The 16,120-nt window shown below is 47.6% G+C and overlaps 2 protein-coding genes across 15 annotated transcripts in view; one reads left to right on the forward strand and one right to left on the reverse strand.

The window, feature by feature from the left end:
- The window catches only part of CNKSR2 (connector enhancer of kinase suppressor of Ras 2), a 214,947-nt gene extending 204,779 nt beyond the window's left edge, over positions 1 to 10,168 (forward strand). For all 7 annotated transcript variants that reach the window (XM_075033423.1, XM_075033426.1, XM_075033427.1 and 4 more), the window contains 2 exons: positions 4,401 to 4,597; positions 7,621 to 10,168. In XM_075033423.1, coding sequence (XP_074889524.1) covers positions 4,401 to 4,597; positions 7,621 to 7,836 — 413 coding nt within the window. In that variant the 3' untranslated portion in view covers positions 7,837 to 10,168. The remainder of the gene's footprint in view (positions 1 to 4,400; positions 4,598 to 7,620) is intronic.
- Positions 965 to 14,075, reverse strand: KLHL34 (kelch like family member 34). 8 transcript variants are annotated; one of them, XM_075033433.1, is made up of 3 exons: positions 13,389 to 14,075; positions 10,642 to 13,240; positions 965 to 2,342 (listed from the first exon to the last, which is right to left on the reverse strand). In XM_075033433.1, exon 2 carries the CDS (start codon positions 13,132 to 13,134, stop codon positions 11,347 to 11,349), a length of 1,788 nt encoding a protein of 595 aa, XP_074889534.1. In that variant the 5' UTR covers positions 13,135 to 13,240; positions 13,389 to 14,075; the 3' UTR covers positions 965 to 2,342; positions 10,642 to 11,346. The 8 variants fall into 8 exon arrangements, with proteins under 8 accessions (XP_074889534.1, XP_074889541.1, XP_074889539.1 ...); XM_075033440.1 differs by lacking the exon at positions 13,389 to 14,075 and having other exon boundaries at positions 965 to 2,306; positions 10,970 to 13,381; XM_075033438.1 differs by lacking the exon at positions 13,389 to 14,075 and having other exon boundaries at positions 965 to 2,303; positions 10,859 to 13,381.
- Between the last annotated feature and the right edge of the window lie 2,045 nt (positions 14,076 to 16,120).

Below are 16,120 nucleotides of genomic sequence, written 5' to 3' on the forward strand. Positions count from 1 at the left end.
AGGTAGCAAACAGCAAAGAGGACAGCGGGAAAACGGAGAAAACCGTCAGGGCGGCAGCGGTGTCCGTCAGTCGGGACGAGAAGTCGAAAGACAACGGGATGAGCCTGGGTGGTGTTGGGAGGCGCTGGCGAAGCACAAAGGGGCCTCAAAGGAGAGCTTCCACCCTTGAAAAATCTGACCTTTTCAGCACAGCAGGTGACAAAATTTATGATTAACTGTGTTGTACTATCCTGGCATGGGCAGTTACGTGCACTCATAGCCCCGGGTGCAATCCCTGGTTCCTCTGGTGCCTCACTGAAAGAGGAAAACCATGGAAGCTTTTGGTGGTTTGAGCTTTTACCGGGAAAGTGAGTCCCAGAAGCGCAGGAACCTCCACTGAAAATTACTAGAGGTTGTGCCATGTATTTGGAGCAGATTTATGAGAATTGTGTGGCTAGAGAGTCTCTGAGCCCAGAGCACAACGTGTTAGCCAGCTGGGTTGTAGCAGTGACCTTCTGCGTGGCCCTAATTCAGTACTGTATTCCTGAATGACCACTTTACATGCACCGATCATCTCTTGATCCATGTAAATACCAATGCTAAGTGTTTCTCCCTAGTCACTTTTCACTCAAGTGCCTGATGTTCTTATTTATTGCTCTTAGGATCTTGGTTTGTAAGAGGGAAATAATGGAAAGATGAATAGCTCAACAGGGCCAGGAGGTGGTTACAGTCGGTACATGTGGAGCTCAGCGCACGCTTTTTTCAACAATAAATGACAGCACAGTTTTTCCCGAACAACAACCCAAACCATTCCTGACCTCCTAGAGTTTCACCCATCCGGCCACAACCTCCAGCTCTTCTCTCCTGAGAAAATGTAAGAGTAGATACAGCTATTTACTGCATTTTAAGAAGTGAGGGCAAAGTACAAGAAGTTCAGAAACCCTTCCTTGTGGGAAGCAGAATAATGAAAAATAATAACACACCGTTTACTAGACTGATTTTTTCTTTATCTCCTGAATTTAACGCAAATGGCCTTGCATTCACTTGAAGCCACAGCAGAAGCTTCACCGTTACAAGATTTAGTACCTGTGTATTCATGTATTTGGAAGATACGGTTCTGAATTTAGGTCTTGCGCGCTGCCGAGTTTATGCACCTTTATTTCTGCTCCAGAGGCAGAGATTTGTTGAGGCTTGGGTAGGGGCAGGGGACAAAATTATTGCTTCAGAGAAAAGACCCTCCATTTTAGCAGTATGTGGAAACAGCTACCTGACAGTGTGTTCAGGGAAATGGGGGCTGCAACCCGTGACTCAGCAGCCACGTGAGGGTGAAAAGCAACCTGCTGCATTGGCTGCTGTTCCGAGGTCACCTGCAAATCCCGTTGGGCCACGTTTTCTAATTAAACAAGGCATTACCTGAGGCCTTCCTCTTCCTTAAGGAGACAGCCTTGCTGTAGTAGCAGGACTCACATACAAATCCACCGGTTTAAAAAAGGAATATATATGTTTTAAGCTCAGCTGTATGTCTAACTGAGTACCTCAGATGTTTCATGGTGCCAAGGGTTTCACCGACACCTCCGGGAAATCAATCAAAGCCTTTAGCAGAAGGGTGAGGGAGGGGAGAGTCGTGTATAATCTCCTTCCCACCTACTGAGCGCCACTGAGAGCAGCAGTCCCACCACTTTCGGTGTTTCTCTGGAAAACACGAAGGGCTTGGGAGGTGTTAGCGTGACGCCCGCTGCCCTCTCCCCCGCCGTGGGTGGAATGAGCCCGCTTTTTGCCCGGTTGGACCTTCCCCAGCCTCAGCAGCAGCGAGACGTTGAAGGGACGGGACCCGCTGTTTTCCTTCCCTGTTCTTTCCTTTATAGCAAACCCCCTTTATTCCACGCCGCTCACAGCCACGGCACCGCGACAGAGCCCGGGGGGGGGTGATGTGCCAACGTCTTTCAAAGACCAGCCGTGTTCCACTTTTGGGGGCGAGGGCAGAAATCCCCCGTCCGCAGCCCCGAGGAGCATCGGCCGCGGCGCGGGGAGGGAGGGCGACCCAAATCCGGGCTGTGCTGCCTTCCAGGCTCGTGAAAGGCACTTGTTCAGGATCGAACCTCAGGGCAGAACCCAACCGTCGTCCTTCGCCATGGTGGGGACCGTCGGTGTTTTAGGAAGCCGCGGGGTTTCGATGGCGGGTGCGGTGGCGGGTTGCTGGTCCAGGCTCTCCATCGCCCCGGCGAAGTAAATCCAGATGACGTGGAGTCAAAGCGCCGGCTTGCTTCTTGCTCCTTCAGCTGACTGTCCCTCTGCTTGTCCCCTGAGGGTACAACGGGGCAAGGCTGCTGGGGAAAAGAGACCCGAGGAGAGATCTTTTTTGCCTTGTACAACAAAGGATAAGAGAAAGAGAGAAACAGATGTAAAACGCTCTTGTGTCAGATGGAGGTGATGTTTTTTCCCTTTGCCCTTTAGCAAATCACTCCCATTCCCCAGCTGTCAGACGGGTGGACTTCAGGCTTCAGCGATATGAACCGATAGAGACATCCCAAACATCTGATCTCCTTGCTGCATGGACTTTTTAAGAAAGCGTTGAAATCAAGACCATGGGGGATTTTAACCAATCTTTAAGTATTCAGCTACTGAATGTTTTGCCCTTTAGCACATTAGATGTTTTAATAGGAAAGAAATCGACAAGGAAGAGAAATGCATCTCATTTCTGTTTTTCTTTTAAGTCCTGGCCGCCCCTGACAGTGATGAACCCAGCTCGCCAAGCAGGGCAGCACATGATGGGGGGATTTAGGGAGCTCTGTACGGACGCATCAATAAAAAGCCTCCAACCTTTCTTCACCTCTGTATCTCTTTGAAAAAAAATAAGTGCTTTAAAAACAGCTACCCCCTAAAAAGGGCAAAGGAATAAACTGACAAGAGTTATAGCTCGATCTGTTGATGACTGCAAAATTCTTTGATTGTGTAAGGGTTATACAAATGCCAATGCTTTTTGTGCCGGGGTGTGGAGGTTGGGGTCTCTGGAGTTCTTGCTCGAGCCCGAGGTGAGTAGCTGCCGCGCTGCATGGTATGGGCTCGGATGGGAGGTCGCCTTGGGAAGCTCCTGGGGGGCTAGAAATGTCCCTTCTGACCACTTCTGTCCTCCCTGCCGGTGCTCGATTAAAAAACCCTCTAAACACCTGAGGGGACTGAGGTTCAGTACTTACGGGTCCTTCAGCACGTGCTGACCTTTCAGCCGGTGCAGGGGGCTATCTCTTGGTGCAGGGTCAGGCACGGGGTCAAAGCGATGCTGGAAACCAAACCGCTCTAGCCTTCCTACAAGAGCTTTCCTGAAAGCGTCCTGAGGACACGGGCACCTTGGGCCGGGAAAACATACACCACTATGAAAGCCAAGACTGGGTAGGGGGGTCCCGTGGGCACTGGAGGCAACTGGGAGGCTGGCTGCTCCCCCAGGGCTGCCCCGGCTTCTCCCGCTCACCTAATCCTGGCACTTCACCGGCACTTCCCAAGTGCGTACGGAGTCATCAGGCAGTGTCTCCTGGGGAAACCGGTGGGTGAGAAGCTGAAATGTTTCGATGCTTTCCAAATGAAGCATTTCAAATGCTCATAGCAGAGTAACTTTTCAGCCCCAGCCCTTGCTTGACTTTGTTTTTAGAGACAGAAGAATCTTTCTTCATTTTTTTCCTTTAAAATGCTCCCAGTACTAGTTAGAGCAAATGTTTTAAAACCTGTAATAAATAAATAAATAAACCTCTAATGCAAACAGCTCTGGTTTGGTTTGCCGCGCTGCTGGGTAGGCTGTCATGAGTGAGTCCAGTCTGTAGTCTGCTGCTGAACCTGAGGGTAAAAACCACCACAAGTGACAGCATTGCTGACTACTGAACAACACTCTTGAGTGTCAAAAATCAGAGACAGAAAGGAGCGGACTTCTCTAGGAAGGAAAATGACATGTGATTCCAAGGCCACCATCATAAACATAATCTTGAATGCCCTGTCAGCGCTCTCGGGCCAAGATCCGATCCCTGACCATCTTCCTCAGCAGGATGCTGCCAGGGCTTCCTTTCCTTCTGATAACAAAGTCACCAGCATATTTAACTGCAGTACTAGAGATGCGATTTCTGACAGTATGTCACTGTAATATTACTACACCTTGCGCTATTTCTTTTTTCTTATTTCCGCCCGGGTCAAGGTTTTACTTTCTTGAAAGCTTTTCCCCCTTTCTCCTGAAGGCAATAGCGAGAAGGAGCAGTTACAATCGCAGCACTTTTTCCTGGAACTTAGCAGGTGTGAAATAATCTCCTTATGGTCTAGTTAAACCTGTTAAATGTTTTGCGAAGGTTTTTGATAGATCTTCGTATAATCACGTTAATGATACATTGTTCCTTTCTCTATTTTTTCCTCTTTTTTTTTTTTTCTCCTTTTTGTCATTACAGTTGAAACTATAGAGGAAAAAACAGCAGACTCCTTGCAAGATTTGTACAGAGCCTTGGAGCAGGCCAGCCTGTCTCCTTTAGGAGAACACCGGATTTCCACTATGCTGGAGTATAAGAAATCTTTTATAAAGAGATGTAGCGATCCAGTAGTCAATGAAAAACTGCACCAGCTGCGAATTCTGAAAAGCACTTTAAAGGTGAGATAAAAGAGGGAGGAAAAATCCTGCCCCAGGGTTGGATCGGACTGTATTGTATTTGGAGATTAACTGTGCGCAGCTGGAGTCCAGGCTGAACCGAGTGTGTGGAACAAGCAAGGGAGACGTGGGGCAACGCTGTTCGCAAAGCGGAGAAAAACGTGCCTTGGGAGAGCAGTGGAAGTGAGGGGATCGGGTTTTATTTTTGTGCGGATAAAATCTCAGTCAGCTGCTCCTCCTGTAGCTAGTTTAACAGAATTTGATACCAAATTATCAGAGGACTCCTTAATCCCTTTTTTGTCCCTGAACATTTTCATTTACTGAAATGCATTCACTCTGTAATTGCCGAAGTCTAAAGTTAACCACAGCCAGCCTTTCAGAAGGGAGCAGTACCTTTTACTGCGCTTGATTATCTTCTGATTGCTGAGCTTGTCCAGGAGAAAACTGTGTGCTTGCTTTCTGCATAAGCTGATAGGATCATTGTATTTAATCAGTAGAATTGATTAAATAAATAGATAGTGTTAATGATAGATTTGGAGATTTTTATGGTTATTCTAAATGTACCACAGCTCATTTAGCCTCCCTGTCAGCTTCTTTGTTTGTTACAGCAGTTTCAATTCTGTCCTGATAGAGATTTTGGCAAACAATATGTTGGATTTCCCCAGGGACCCTGTTAACTATATTAAATTACCACATTTTAAGTCACTAGATAATTGTACAGTGGATTTTGTAACAGCTTTCATCAGAGGGCTTTATCAACATTAATTAATTTAGTTTTCCATCACCTAGAGAAGCATTTAAGCAATATTATTTTCATGCTGTGGGGCTCCCATCCTGAAAAAATCTTACACATGCTTAACTTTCTGCACTCTATCATCTCATTGAAAGGCGACTACTCCTTTTAGTATCATCTGGGTATGTGAGTCTTTACAGGATGGGAGGCTGGCAGAAAAAGACAAGATACACAGGCTTTCCACGTGACTTCTACAAGCATGAGAAACTGAAACAAAATGACAGTACTCTCAGACATCTTGGAGTGGCAGGAGGTTCACGCTGTACCTGTGCTTTTGCACCATGGTGGGATTGCTCGTACCAAAACTGTCGTTCAGTATCAGCAGCTTGCTGCCGTGCTTAACGTCTTTGTTGTTAGCATTTATCGATACCTGAGCTCCATTACACCAACAGCTTCCTACAAATGGAATTGCTTTCCTCCAGGGAATTCCAAAACCAGCGCAACCTCTTGACCCAGTGGATGCCCGTTTTCGTGCTTCACTGGGACTTCTTTCTTTTGGACCAAGCAAGCACGTTTTGTTCATTTTGTCCCTGAGCCGTATTTTCTAAACCTGTCGCCATTCTTGTTTGGACCTTGATTGGTATAAATTGTCCTTAAAGTACACGACACCAATAATTGAAAAGGCAATGGCAGCAAGTACCAAAGATGGATAATTGCCCTTTCTTGCATAGAGCAACATGTACTGTTTTGCAATGGCATCATGGTAACTCATGACAAGTTTCTAGCTCCATTATAGCCCAGAGCTCCACCCCTGCCATACACCTGGTAGTCGTCTCTACCGGTAGCTACTGCTGTTACCTAATCAGTTATTCTTTCTTTTTATCAGTGCCTGTGATTTCTCCTTCCTGAACGCAGCCAATTGCACTGGCCTGTTGGAGTTGGTGTTCTGAACCCTCCTTGAATTTATCCAAAATAATAGTAGCCTGAGACAGCCCTCCAAACTGCTTCTAGCTCTTGTTGTCGGCAGGGTCCCTGTCCCTTAATGACAGACCCCTCTGCTCTCTCTCCTGTGATGCAGCACAAAACCACTCTCCGGCCAGCGAGTACGAGCTGCCTGGCTGGTGGTGCAGGTTGGGAGCTCCCATGGTATTATTGCCACTGGTCATTCTCAGCTTGCACCCCCGTTTCTGAAAATGACTATTCTAGCAGATAATGTTAATTAGCTGCTGTTTGCAAAGCATGAAAAATGCCTTTCAACCTGCTGCTTATGGGTGGTGTCTCTGACCCTTCTGATCCTCTCCCATCCATGTGGGCTCACACAGCTTAATATTTCCCTTTAACACACTCCCCGGAAAGATTTAACATACTTGTAGTATGGACGTGGAAAATGTGAGTTAGCAGTGAGGAGTGTGAAACCCATCTGGCAGGGAGGGTAGAGGGGAGGTTGCTGGTGACCGTACCGTCCCTACGCAGCGGAGCAGTGCTGGAAACCTGCGTGAGCTGTGTTTTTCCAAGGCTTACGTCTTTGCGTCCAGCTTCCACCGCTTGCAACGTTTCTCAGAGGCTTCCTCTGATCCATACCGGCTGCCTGTCATCTCTCGATAAACGAATCGCTGGCCAGTGATTATGATACAGCCACATCCCCTGCCCCGACGATGGGTAAGGAGGTACCAGCAGCTGTGTCAGATTTTTACCCGTTTCTGCCTTCTCTTTGCCACCGCAGTGGTAGGAGGAGGTTGCGACCAGCCAGCCCATCGCATACATGGGATCTTTAATGAAGACGAGTTACCATTAACACGGGGGTCCTTGCGCAAGCCTTTGCGATGGAAGCGCTCGGACATCCCCATGACAAGCACGGTGGTAAAAAAGAGTTATCTCTGCTGGTGGGCGGCCGGCCGGCCGGCCGCAGCCCACGCACCCGCGCAGTATTTCTTGGGCTGATCAAGAAGAACAAACAGATGGCACTTTGCCGTGAGAAACCCGCCTTGAGAAATGCAGGCAGCTAGTAGTAAACAGCGGGGGGCTTGCTGTTTCTGGAGCGGAACGAGGGGCGAGGAGCGGGAGAGGGTTCTGCTGCCGAGGACGCCGGACGAGGCGAGGGAAGATGCGCGATGCCTGGTAGGAAGGGGTCCCGCTCGCGGGAGGTCCTAGAGCGGTCGGGTAGTCCCCCTGCTTTTAGGGGCTCCGGGGCTTGCGTTTGCTCCCCCCCTTTCTCTCCTTCCACCCGTGGGATTGATTTTGCCAGTGCCTCACCACTTGCATTGACTCTTGCCTTGTTCCTTTTCTCTCACAGGCCAGGGAAGGAGAAGTAGCCGTTATAGATAAAGTTCTGGATAATCCAGCTTTGACGTCTAGAGACTTTCAGGAATGGAAACAAATGTACCTCGATCTCTTCATGGACATCTATCAAAGCAGCACCCCGAGGGACTCTGTTAATGGCTCGTCTGAGGTCGATGCACTTATAGCCTCCTTAGCGCACACTCACTCTTACATTGAAACGCATGTATAAAGGTCTCTCTTTTTGTCCATATTTGCCACGCTCCTTTACTTAAGTGCATAAAGTAGTTTTTATATCGATATGTGGGAGCTCTAGTAAATTATATTTTAATGTTACTCAACCGTGTGAAGTAAACCTTCAATGGTCAACGACACCACGTCTTTAATGAGGATTTGTATATTTTATATGCTACCAACGCTCCGCTTGTGTTTACCTTCTGTGAAATAAGGAACATGACCTTTAGCTATTGAGAAGCAGTATTTAAAAGCATTTTTGGAAGACTGTGGCCTTCACACAGGAAGTTCTACAAGCTAAATGTTTTGCTATCGAAGGTCACTTTTACAATGGTATTTTATATTATATAATTCCAGTATTGCATTGCATTTTTGGAGTGCAGGTACTATTTTGGTGATGGGAGAAAACCAATTTTTATATTTAATGAGAAACTCTAGGAGTTTTCTTAAATAACAGGGGAAAAGCGTAATGCGGTGGTTGTGTTTCAGTTTTGTCAAACACACAAAAGGGTGAAAATCCACAGACAGAAATGACTAATGTGAATTTAAGTATCGAAAGGTTAGGTCTTACTTCCTTGTGCTTTTTTAAAGCCTGTTGCTAAGGTTTACCATCAGTGCAAAGGGATGCTGGTTTGTATTCTAATCAAGACCAAATTATGTGTTATTTGTCTCTTAATCACATTTGGTTGATTTTTTAAAAAATTAGTCATGGTACTGTCATTTATGCTGCTTTTGTACTGAAGGTATCAGTATAATATGCAGATTTTGCAAAAGAGAAAATGTAGCCTTTGGACATCCTTGAGAGCGGCGTTTCTCTTGCCCAGAAAAACAGCAGTGGAAAAGGTTCCCGACGAAATGTTCCGAATCTGAGAGGCTTTGAAAATTCCCACAATAGAAAAGGAATTAATAGGATTTTTCAAGTAGCCTCCTAAGTGTTTTCTGCGCTGTGAAATTTGGCCATATTATATGCAGGGAAAATGTGCGATGGGAGCAGAGCTGAGCACAGAACCTGAAAAATAATCAAGGAGTAAAAAAGCCTCTGGTTTGCTTTTGAAGGGGAAGGGATGCCTCTGGGTTCTGCTGAGTTCACAAGCCAATTAAAATGTTTTAAACTTCCACGAGATTTGAGATGTGCTGGAGACAACCCAGGGAATATGAGTAGAAATAGCTCCGTAGAGTTAGGCACATACCTGGAATAGGAAAGTGGGAGGGAAATCGTAAATCACGTATTTACTTTTTACGGGCTTGTATTCGAAAAGTGATCAGAGCATGACAAAATATTTCTGCTGCTTTTCAGTGTTTTGCTGCATAAGTTAGGAATCACATTGCGATTTAATAATGCTCATGTGAAAGGGAAAAGCCTCCTTTATACTTTTTACAGCGAGTTGTACTCTTCACCAACTTTAGACTATTGCCTGTACAGCTCAGTGAATGTACTTTAAACTGTACGAGCTCTGACACTTCCCGGCAGTTATATCCATGAAGGGATGAAGGAAAGAACGGACAGATTTATTTTCTCTCTCCTTCTTTCTTTCTTTCTTTCTTTTTATTCCTCTCTCTTTCTCTCCCTCTTCCTCTCTCTTTCTCCCCTTTCTTTTTCTCTTTCTCCCCCCCTTTCTCTCTTTCTTTCTTGGTACTTTCTTGCATTTGGATTGCAAATGTTTTGCAGATTTTGCACAATTGTACAGAAGAGTGGCCTTTCTGTAGCCCGTTTTCAGCAGTCCTACATTCAAGTCGGAATGGATGACAAATCATGTATTGACGTTTGTATAGAATTCTGAATCCAGTGTAATATTTGTACCATTAGAAGAATATTGTTTGTATAAACTGGACATTTATTTACTGCATGGGTACTGACTTGTATATTAAATTTGTGAGGTTTTTGTAAATTTCTCTTAAAAAATGCTTGACTTGAAATGGATTGTGCTATTGTTCCAAGCATTTAGATTCTCTTGCTCTTGTTTTACTGGACCAAAAGTAAATATATTCATATAAAAACCTCTTTATATCTGATGGATGTATATGCACATTGTGTAGTTGATTCCTTGTCAAAACCAAGGCAGTTCAGAAGACTTAGATCTGTTGCTATGCAACAGCTATTCTGCCTGCACTTTACATTAGTAAAGTCAGCTTGATTGCTTTAAAGGTGAAAATTAAACATTACAGTTTTTTAAGCTAGTCTAGTGACAAAGAACATGTGTCCTATCCATTGTGCTGCCTTCTTTTAAGACTATTAAATGTTCTTCTATATATATTTTTATTGTATTAACTCTCAGCCTAGAAAGGGAACACTGTAAAATGAAGTACAATAAATTTAGCTTTTAAATGAATGTTTGTGTGACTCGAGATTCAGTTTACTCCATACCAAAGTGATTCTGTGGCATCTGACCATTTGGCCAGCCTTGCACACGTCCGCGGACCTTAAAGTACCCCCGTAATCTGTGCCTTCGAACTCTGCCAACACGGCCAAAAAAAGTAAGACTATTGCCGTTTCCTACGCAGGCAGACACTGAATAAAGACTTCCGAAAACCTTCGGTTACCACCCTCCCCATCGTACTCTTTGATGAAAGTAAACCTGTTTTGACCTCAGGATTCTCTCACGTACCAGTTCAACAGCTATGAGCAATTTTACCGTTATGAGCAGGTAGGACAAAGCAGTGTATGCTACCGAGGTAAGTGTCCAGGCACTAGTTACAGCAACTCCTGTAACGCGTTTCTTACTGTCTAATAACAAGCATATCCATTCAGCTGTGGCCATCTGAACTAACACAAGCTTTTGCATATAAAAGAAATGTACTGTACCGGTAGTGTGCGTCTTTAAAATAAGGCAAAATAAGCATCTGAAAGGCGTGCTACAACCAAGGCTCCTGAGAGAGAAACGGCTTCTATGAAACAGTCACTGTTTTAACTCATGGCCATAACTGAGTCTACGTATCAAAAAATCCATGCTTTCTGTCCAGTAATTTCATGCTGGTTAGCTAAGACGTTCTTGCCTAGTGTGTAGCATATCAAATAATACCTTTTCCTTGGCAGTACTTATTATTAGTTCTCGTAGGCATCAATTTTCTAGTCTTTATACAGGTCACTTTCATTTTGCTTAGCCATAGCACAAAAATTCAATAGCACTTACCAGCTGGGAAAATTGCCTCTGATTAAGAAAACAGAAAAGATGGATTATATTTTTTAACCTTTGAAAAATCTGACTTGCAACACCTATTAATTGCTATCTAGGTATTATTCTTCAAAAGTCAAGGATTACGATTCTCATTCATTGCCTCTGAACGTGCTACTTGCTACCTCCTTCCTCAGTGAGGTCGGCTTCCAGCCCTATAAATCCCAGCACCTTTTCCCACGCTGGAGCCAGATTTTCTTGCCTTTTTCCACCAAGCGCTGGGCTTATCAAAGCAAAACCTCCACCCTGTCCCGTTCAGCGCCATTGCAGTTTTCTTCTTCTTCTTCTCCAGGACCTCCCTGCTGGCACGTCTCCTGGGGTGGTTATTCGGCAGCTCAGCAGTTCGGCGGTCTCTTCTGCTGGCCGTCGCCGTCCCGCTCGTCGGCCGGCTCCGAGAGTTGCAGCACCGCGCACTGCAGCCCGCACCAAGGCAAGGGGGCTTTGCAGATCTCTTCCCAGCCGTCGTTGTCGATGTCGTAGCCGACCACGTCTTGCGTGGGGACTTCCTGGGAGTTTTGCCATTTCTTCCCCCCGATAAGAAGAGCCGTTTCCTCTACCACTGCCAGGCCGTAGCAAAAGCGATCGTAGGTCAGTGGTCTTAACCGAGTCCACTGGTTTTGATCAGGGTCGTATCTTTCTATTTCAGAGAATGGTTCATATAATCCTAAAAAGGTGAATATGGCTTCTCTGATTGTTGCCATCTGATGCCCAAACCGGGCAATGCTCATGGGGGCTTGTTTCACCCACTGCCCTTCGAGCGAGCTCAGAGAATATACATCCTTGCTTGTGTCGGCTGGGTCCGAGTACTTGCCGCCTGAGATGTATATAGTATCCTTGCAAATGGCGCTGGCGTGGCCATGTATCTTGCACGGCAATTCCCTTGCCTTCGTCCATCTGTCCCTGCTGATGTCGTAGACTTCCACAGACGAATGCAGTGACCCATCCTCACCCCTTCCACCAACGGCAAAGATATCCTTGCCTAGGACGCAACAAGAAAACTGGCATCTCTTTTCCAGCATGCCCGTGATTTGGGTCCACGTGTTAAACCTCGGATCGTAACGATGGACCTTGTTCGTAACCGATAAGATCTGTTCGGTTTTAGCGTCACCCGGGGCACCGCTTTCTATTTCCCCACCCAAGACGTAGAGGAAGTTGCCCACCACGCACACGCTGTGGTTCTGCACCCTGTCCCGCACCTGCGTCAGAGCTCGCCACTTGTGATTGTAAACGTCGAAGGCCACCACGTCGCCGACGAGCCCCTCGCTTGCTGTCCCTCCCCCCAGCAGAATGATCCGAGTTTTCTGGTTCCTCAGCGTGGTGGACTTATCCTGCAGGACGGGCTGCTTGAACACAGATGTATGGTAGTTTATGGCTTTAATGATCAAGCACTTAATACCTGCGGAGAGGGGCACCTCGGACTGCGTGTAGGTTTTTCGCAGCTCTTCCACCGGGATGAGGCCGTATCGTACGTGCTCCAAAAGGCCGCTTGTGTGAGCCAGCCTGGATTTATCCTGCTTCAGCCACAGCAGCACAAGATTCAGCAGGCGGGTTTCTTTCACCATGGGGAGATCTGGTGATTGAACCACTGCTAGCAGAGACCTGAAGTTCAGCTCGAGCAGTCCTGACAAATCCAAGTCCAGCAGCTTCCAGAGATTATTGACAATGTATTTTTCTGTTGCCGCTAAGGCATCCGGCAGGTAGAACCTCCTGGCCACGTTGGCGGAGAAGCAGCAGTTTTCCAAGGCAAGATTGTTAACCAAGTACTGATTGCACAAGCCAATTGCATCCGTCACTTGCAAGTAGCTTGCAGCTTCCAAGGTGTCCTCCAGGCTTTCGAAGGAAAGGGGCAACAGGGAAGTGTAAATGAAATCCAGGATGTGCTGGAGACCGGTGGGTGAGACAACTTGCAGGTGAATTACACTGGCTTTAGACTCTTGGGTGTAACTTTTGAACATGGCTCGGAAGTAGTCACTGGAGCATGCCAACAAGGACTTGTGTGCAGGAAACTCGTTTTCCTTCACTTTCAGCAAAATATCGCACAGAAAGCCCTCTGATCTCAGCGTCTGGTACTGGCCGAGCACGGCCGTGCAGTGCGCTTTGCAGTAGGATAGGAAGTAGCTCATGGTAGGCAACACTTTCCCCTTCAGTTATTAAAGCTAAAATGCAATTAGATATTGAAACAGCTGCCCTACTCAACAGCCATTGCTTGAATGCCCAGCAGACCTCCAGCTGTTAGAGAAAAGCCCAACCAAAAAAAAAAAAAAAGGAATCAGTCCCTTGCCTGGCATAGGGGGACAGTTAGTACATTTGTAGTGAATTCAATGCATTCCTTTATGGGAAAAACAGCTGAATGTCATAACAGCTGTAGGATGCTTACTTTTCTCGCCTCCGTCGCTTGTGCAAGGATGAATGGTCCATGCTTGTGCCGAGCACCCGCTTGGCTGGCCATCGGGTGACAGATGATGGAGCTAGACGACAATCCCAGCAAATGACACTTTGTGGCTGCTCAGCCGTCGCCCGCGACCCTTCTTGCTCCGCAGGCAGATCAAATAGATCCTCTCTGGCTGACAGCGCATGGCTGCGAGCAGACGCAGGCGAGAAGGGACCGCTGGCTTTTCTCCTCTCTTGTTTCTGTTTCAAACTCAGATAAGTTTAGACCTGGCCGCCCCCGGGGCAGCAGCCCCCTTTTCGTCCTCTTTTTGCACGCTCTTAGGAAGCCTCAGCCGAAGATCAAATCAGCGCCCAGGGATTACTACGTGAAGATTTCCCAAGCCTGTAACTCTTTGCCCGGCAGGCACCCAGACAACTAAAATACTGTGATTAGTCACCGGTTCGATTTGACATGCATTTCTGGGCTCTTTGCTTCACATGACACCGCCATAACTCACAGCGACCAGAATAGCCCCGGGCGCATCCCCTCGTCCCCCTGCCCCAAGCCGACCCCAGGCGGGCGAGCGAAGGGGCCAAGGACCGGGCGGACGGATGGACGGACAGACGGACGAGCTTCCACTGACAGCCGCGGCCAAAGCAGCTGACTTGGAACGACCTGGCTGGAAATCACAAGGATAATAGCGCATTCGCACAAAGTGGTGACAAAAATAGAATCCCGCGGTTTGGCTGTAATAAACCGAAATCTGTTTATAGAGGAGGCTTTGCATAATTGTGCTCTTGGTTACCAGCTGGGAACAAACCCCGAGCCCCTGGGGATGGGCCAGAGCTCACTCCCTCAGCTTTCTCACTTTCAGTTTGTCCCAATTAGAAGCACGTATATGGGGATTATCCCTGATTTTCACCCGGGCCCTTCAGGGTCTAATTTCTACCAGGAATAGTAGCTCTGGGCAGGCTACACATTCTGACCTCTTAAAGCTTGCTTTTATTTTTCTTTTTTTTCCCTGCGTAACTCTGGGTGGAGGTGTTCAGGAATCTCCTCCTGACACTTTTCTTTCCAAATTAAACACACTCGGGACTTGCAAACCTTGACAGGGTTGATAAATGCCAGACCATTTTGCTGCATCGTAAGCCAGCAGACTTGGGGGCAGAGGAGGATCCCACAGGACTGGAAAATTTCACCTTTTGCTCAAGCCAAAGGTAAAGCCTTTTTACTGTATTTGCTTATATGTATTTATGTGTCATGAAATTCTGGCTCACCTCTGTAATCAAGGGGTGTTTGGGAGCTGACTGGATCCTGATGTGGGTCGTGCATGCTGTGGGACTCCTCCAGTGAGCTTAAGCCGTCTTGCTAAGCAGACCAATACCTACACATACTCTGCTCTGTTTGCGGGGAGGGACTCTGAAAATGTCATTCTTCATTGCCGTATAGCTCTGGAAATTGATTTCCTGCTTGAATCCACTTTCCATCATGACATTATAGACCATAAATCAGGATCTTACTAAAAAATCTTCCCCCTTGCTAGCAAAATGACACGTATGGGCAGTGGGGACCAAGGAGGACAGGGATGCCTTGTTTCTCTTTCCCAGTGGCTTTGCCTATGTCCAAGTTGGGGCAGCTCTGAAGTATTTCAGATGTTGTTAGCAAAGCTGTGCGGTTGAGTCCAAGCTTCTGGTTTGATGCTTTTTGTGTTTTGGACAAACCAGAGACCAGGTACCTCTGTCACCCCTCGGCAGTCATGCATGCTGGTGATGAGGGACCAGGCCTTAAATGCTCCCACTCCTAAAGATACTGCTTTCCCCAGTTTAACCCCACAAGGTACCAGATTTCAGTAACACGAGGCACAGATAAACCTCCGCTGTTTCAAAACAGCCATCGCCCTTCCCCAGGAGACAGAGCGGCGAGCACAGGGGCTGCGTCTTCAGCGCAGGATTGAGCTCGAGGAGCATTTCGGCAGCAGCTTTGGCATAAGCAAGTCCTGGCACCCCTTCCTCGTCACCAACAGTCCTCCTCCTCCATCAGCCCTTCGCCTGTGCTGCCACGATTGCTCCGAGGCGGAGGGCTGGGAGGCGACACAGCCGGGAAGCGATGCTCGGAGAGAAGTGGGCAGAAACCCCAAAAATACAACAGGGGAGAGGTCTCTGAGGCCCGGGCCAGGTCCTCAGCCTTCTTCACGGTGTGAAGACTCGTGATCATCAGAGGTGATCCACTGGCTGGGCAGGCAGCTGGGAACCCACCACCCGGCGAGAACCCTCGGCACGGGACGCCCACCCAATGCACCGAAACTGGACGTGTCTTCTGCTGTTGAGCCATGGCCAACAGCCGCCCTCCCTACGCCCCCGCGCTGCTAAAAAAGTGCTTTGCGTATGCTGGTAAGCCCTAGAAGCTGGGATGGAGGACACACAATTAAATCCTACTCCCCTCCCCCCCCCCGCATGTAGATGTACCAGAAAAGGGTCAAAGATGTGGCTTGGGCAATGGCGGGTCTTGCCAGCAGCCCCCAAAACGCACTCCCCCCATCAAGCGATGCACTCCCAGGCAAAGGCAACGTGCCTTTTCCTCTCCTTCAGCGAGGCCAGGCCAGATGCTGCCCAGGCTTGCCCGGGTTTTGCTGGCAGGCGTCAAAAGTACCAGCACAGCCCCGACGGCAAGCACCGTGACTTCAGAGAGGCCAAAAGGGGCTCAGACGGAACGGCCGTGCCTGTGCCCGGGGCGATGCC

This window comes from Buteo buteo, chromosome 8 (genome assembly GCF_964188355.1).
Source record: "Buteo buteo chromosome 8, bButBut1.hap1.1, whole genome shotgun sequence".
NCBI classification, from domain to species: Eukaryota; Metazoa; Chordata; class Aves; order Accipitriformes; family Accipitridae; genus Buteo; species Buteo buteo.

What these genes read in the sequence shown, in the direction of transcription:
- KLHL34 (XM_075033433.1), bottom strand. Translation starts at nt 13,134, where the DNA reads ATGAGCTACTTCCTATCCTACTGCAAAGCGCACTGCACGGCCGTGCTC.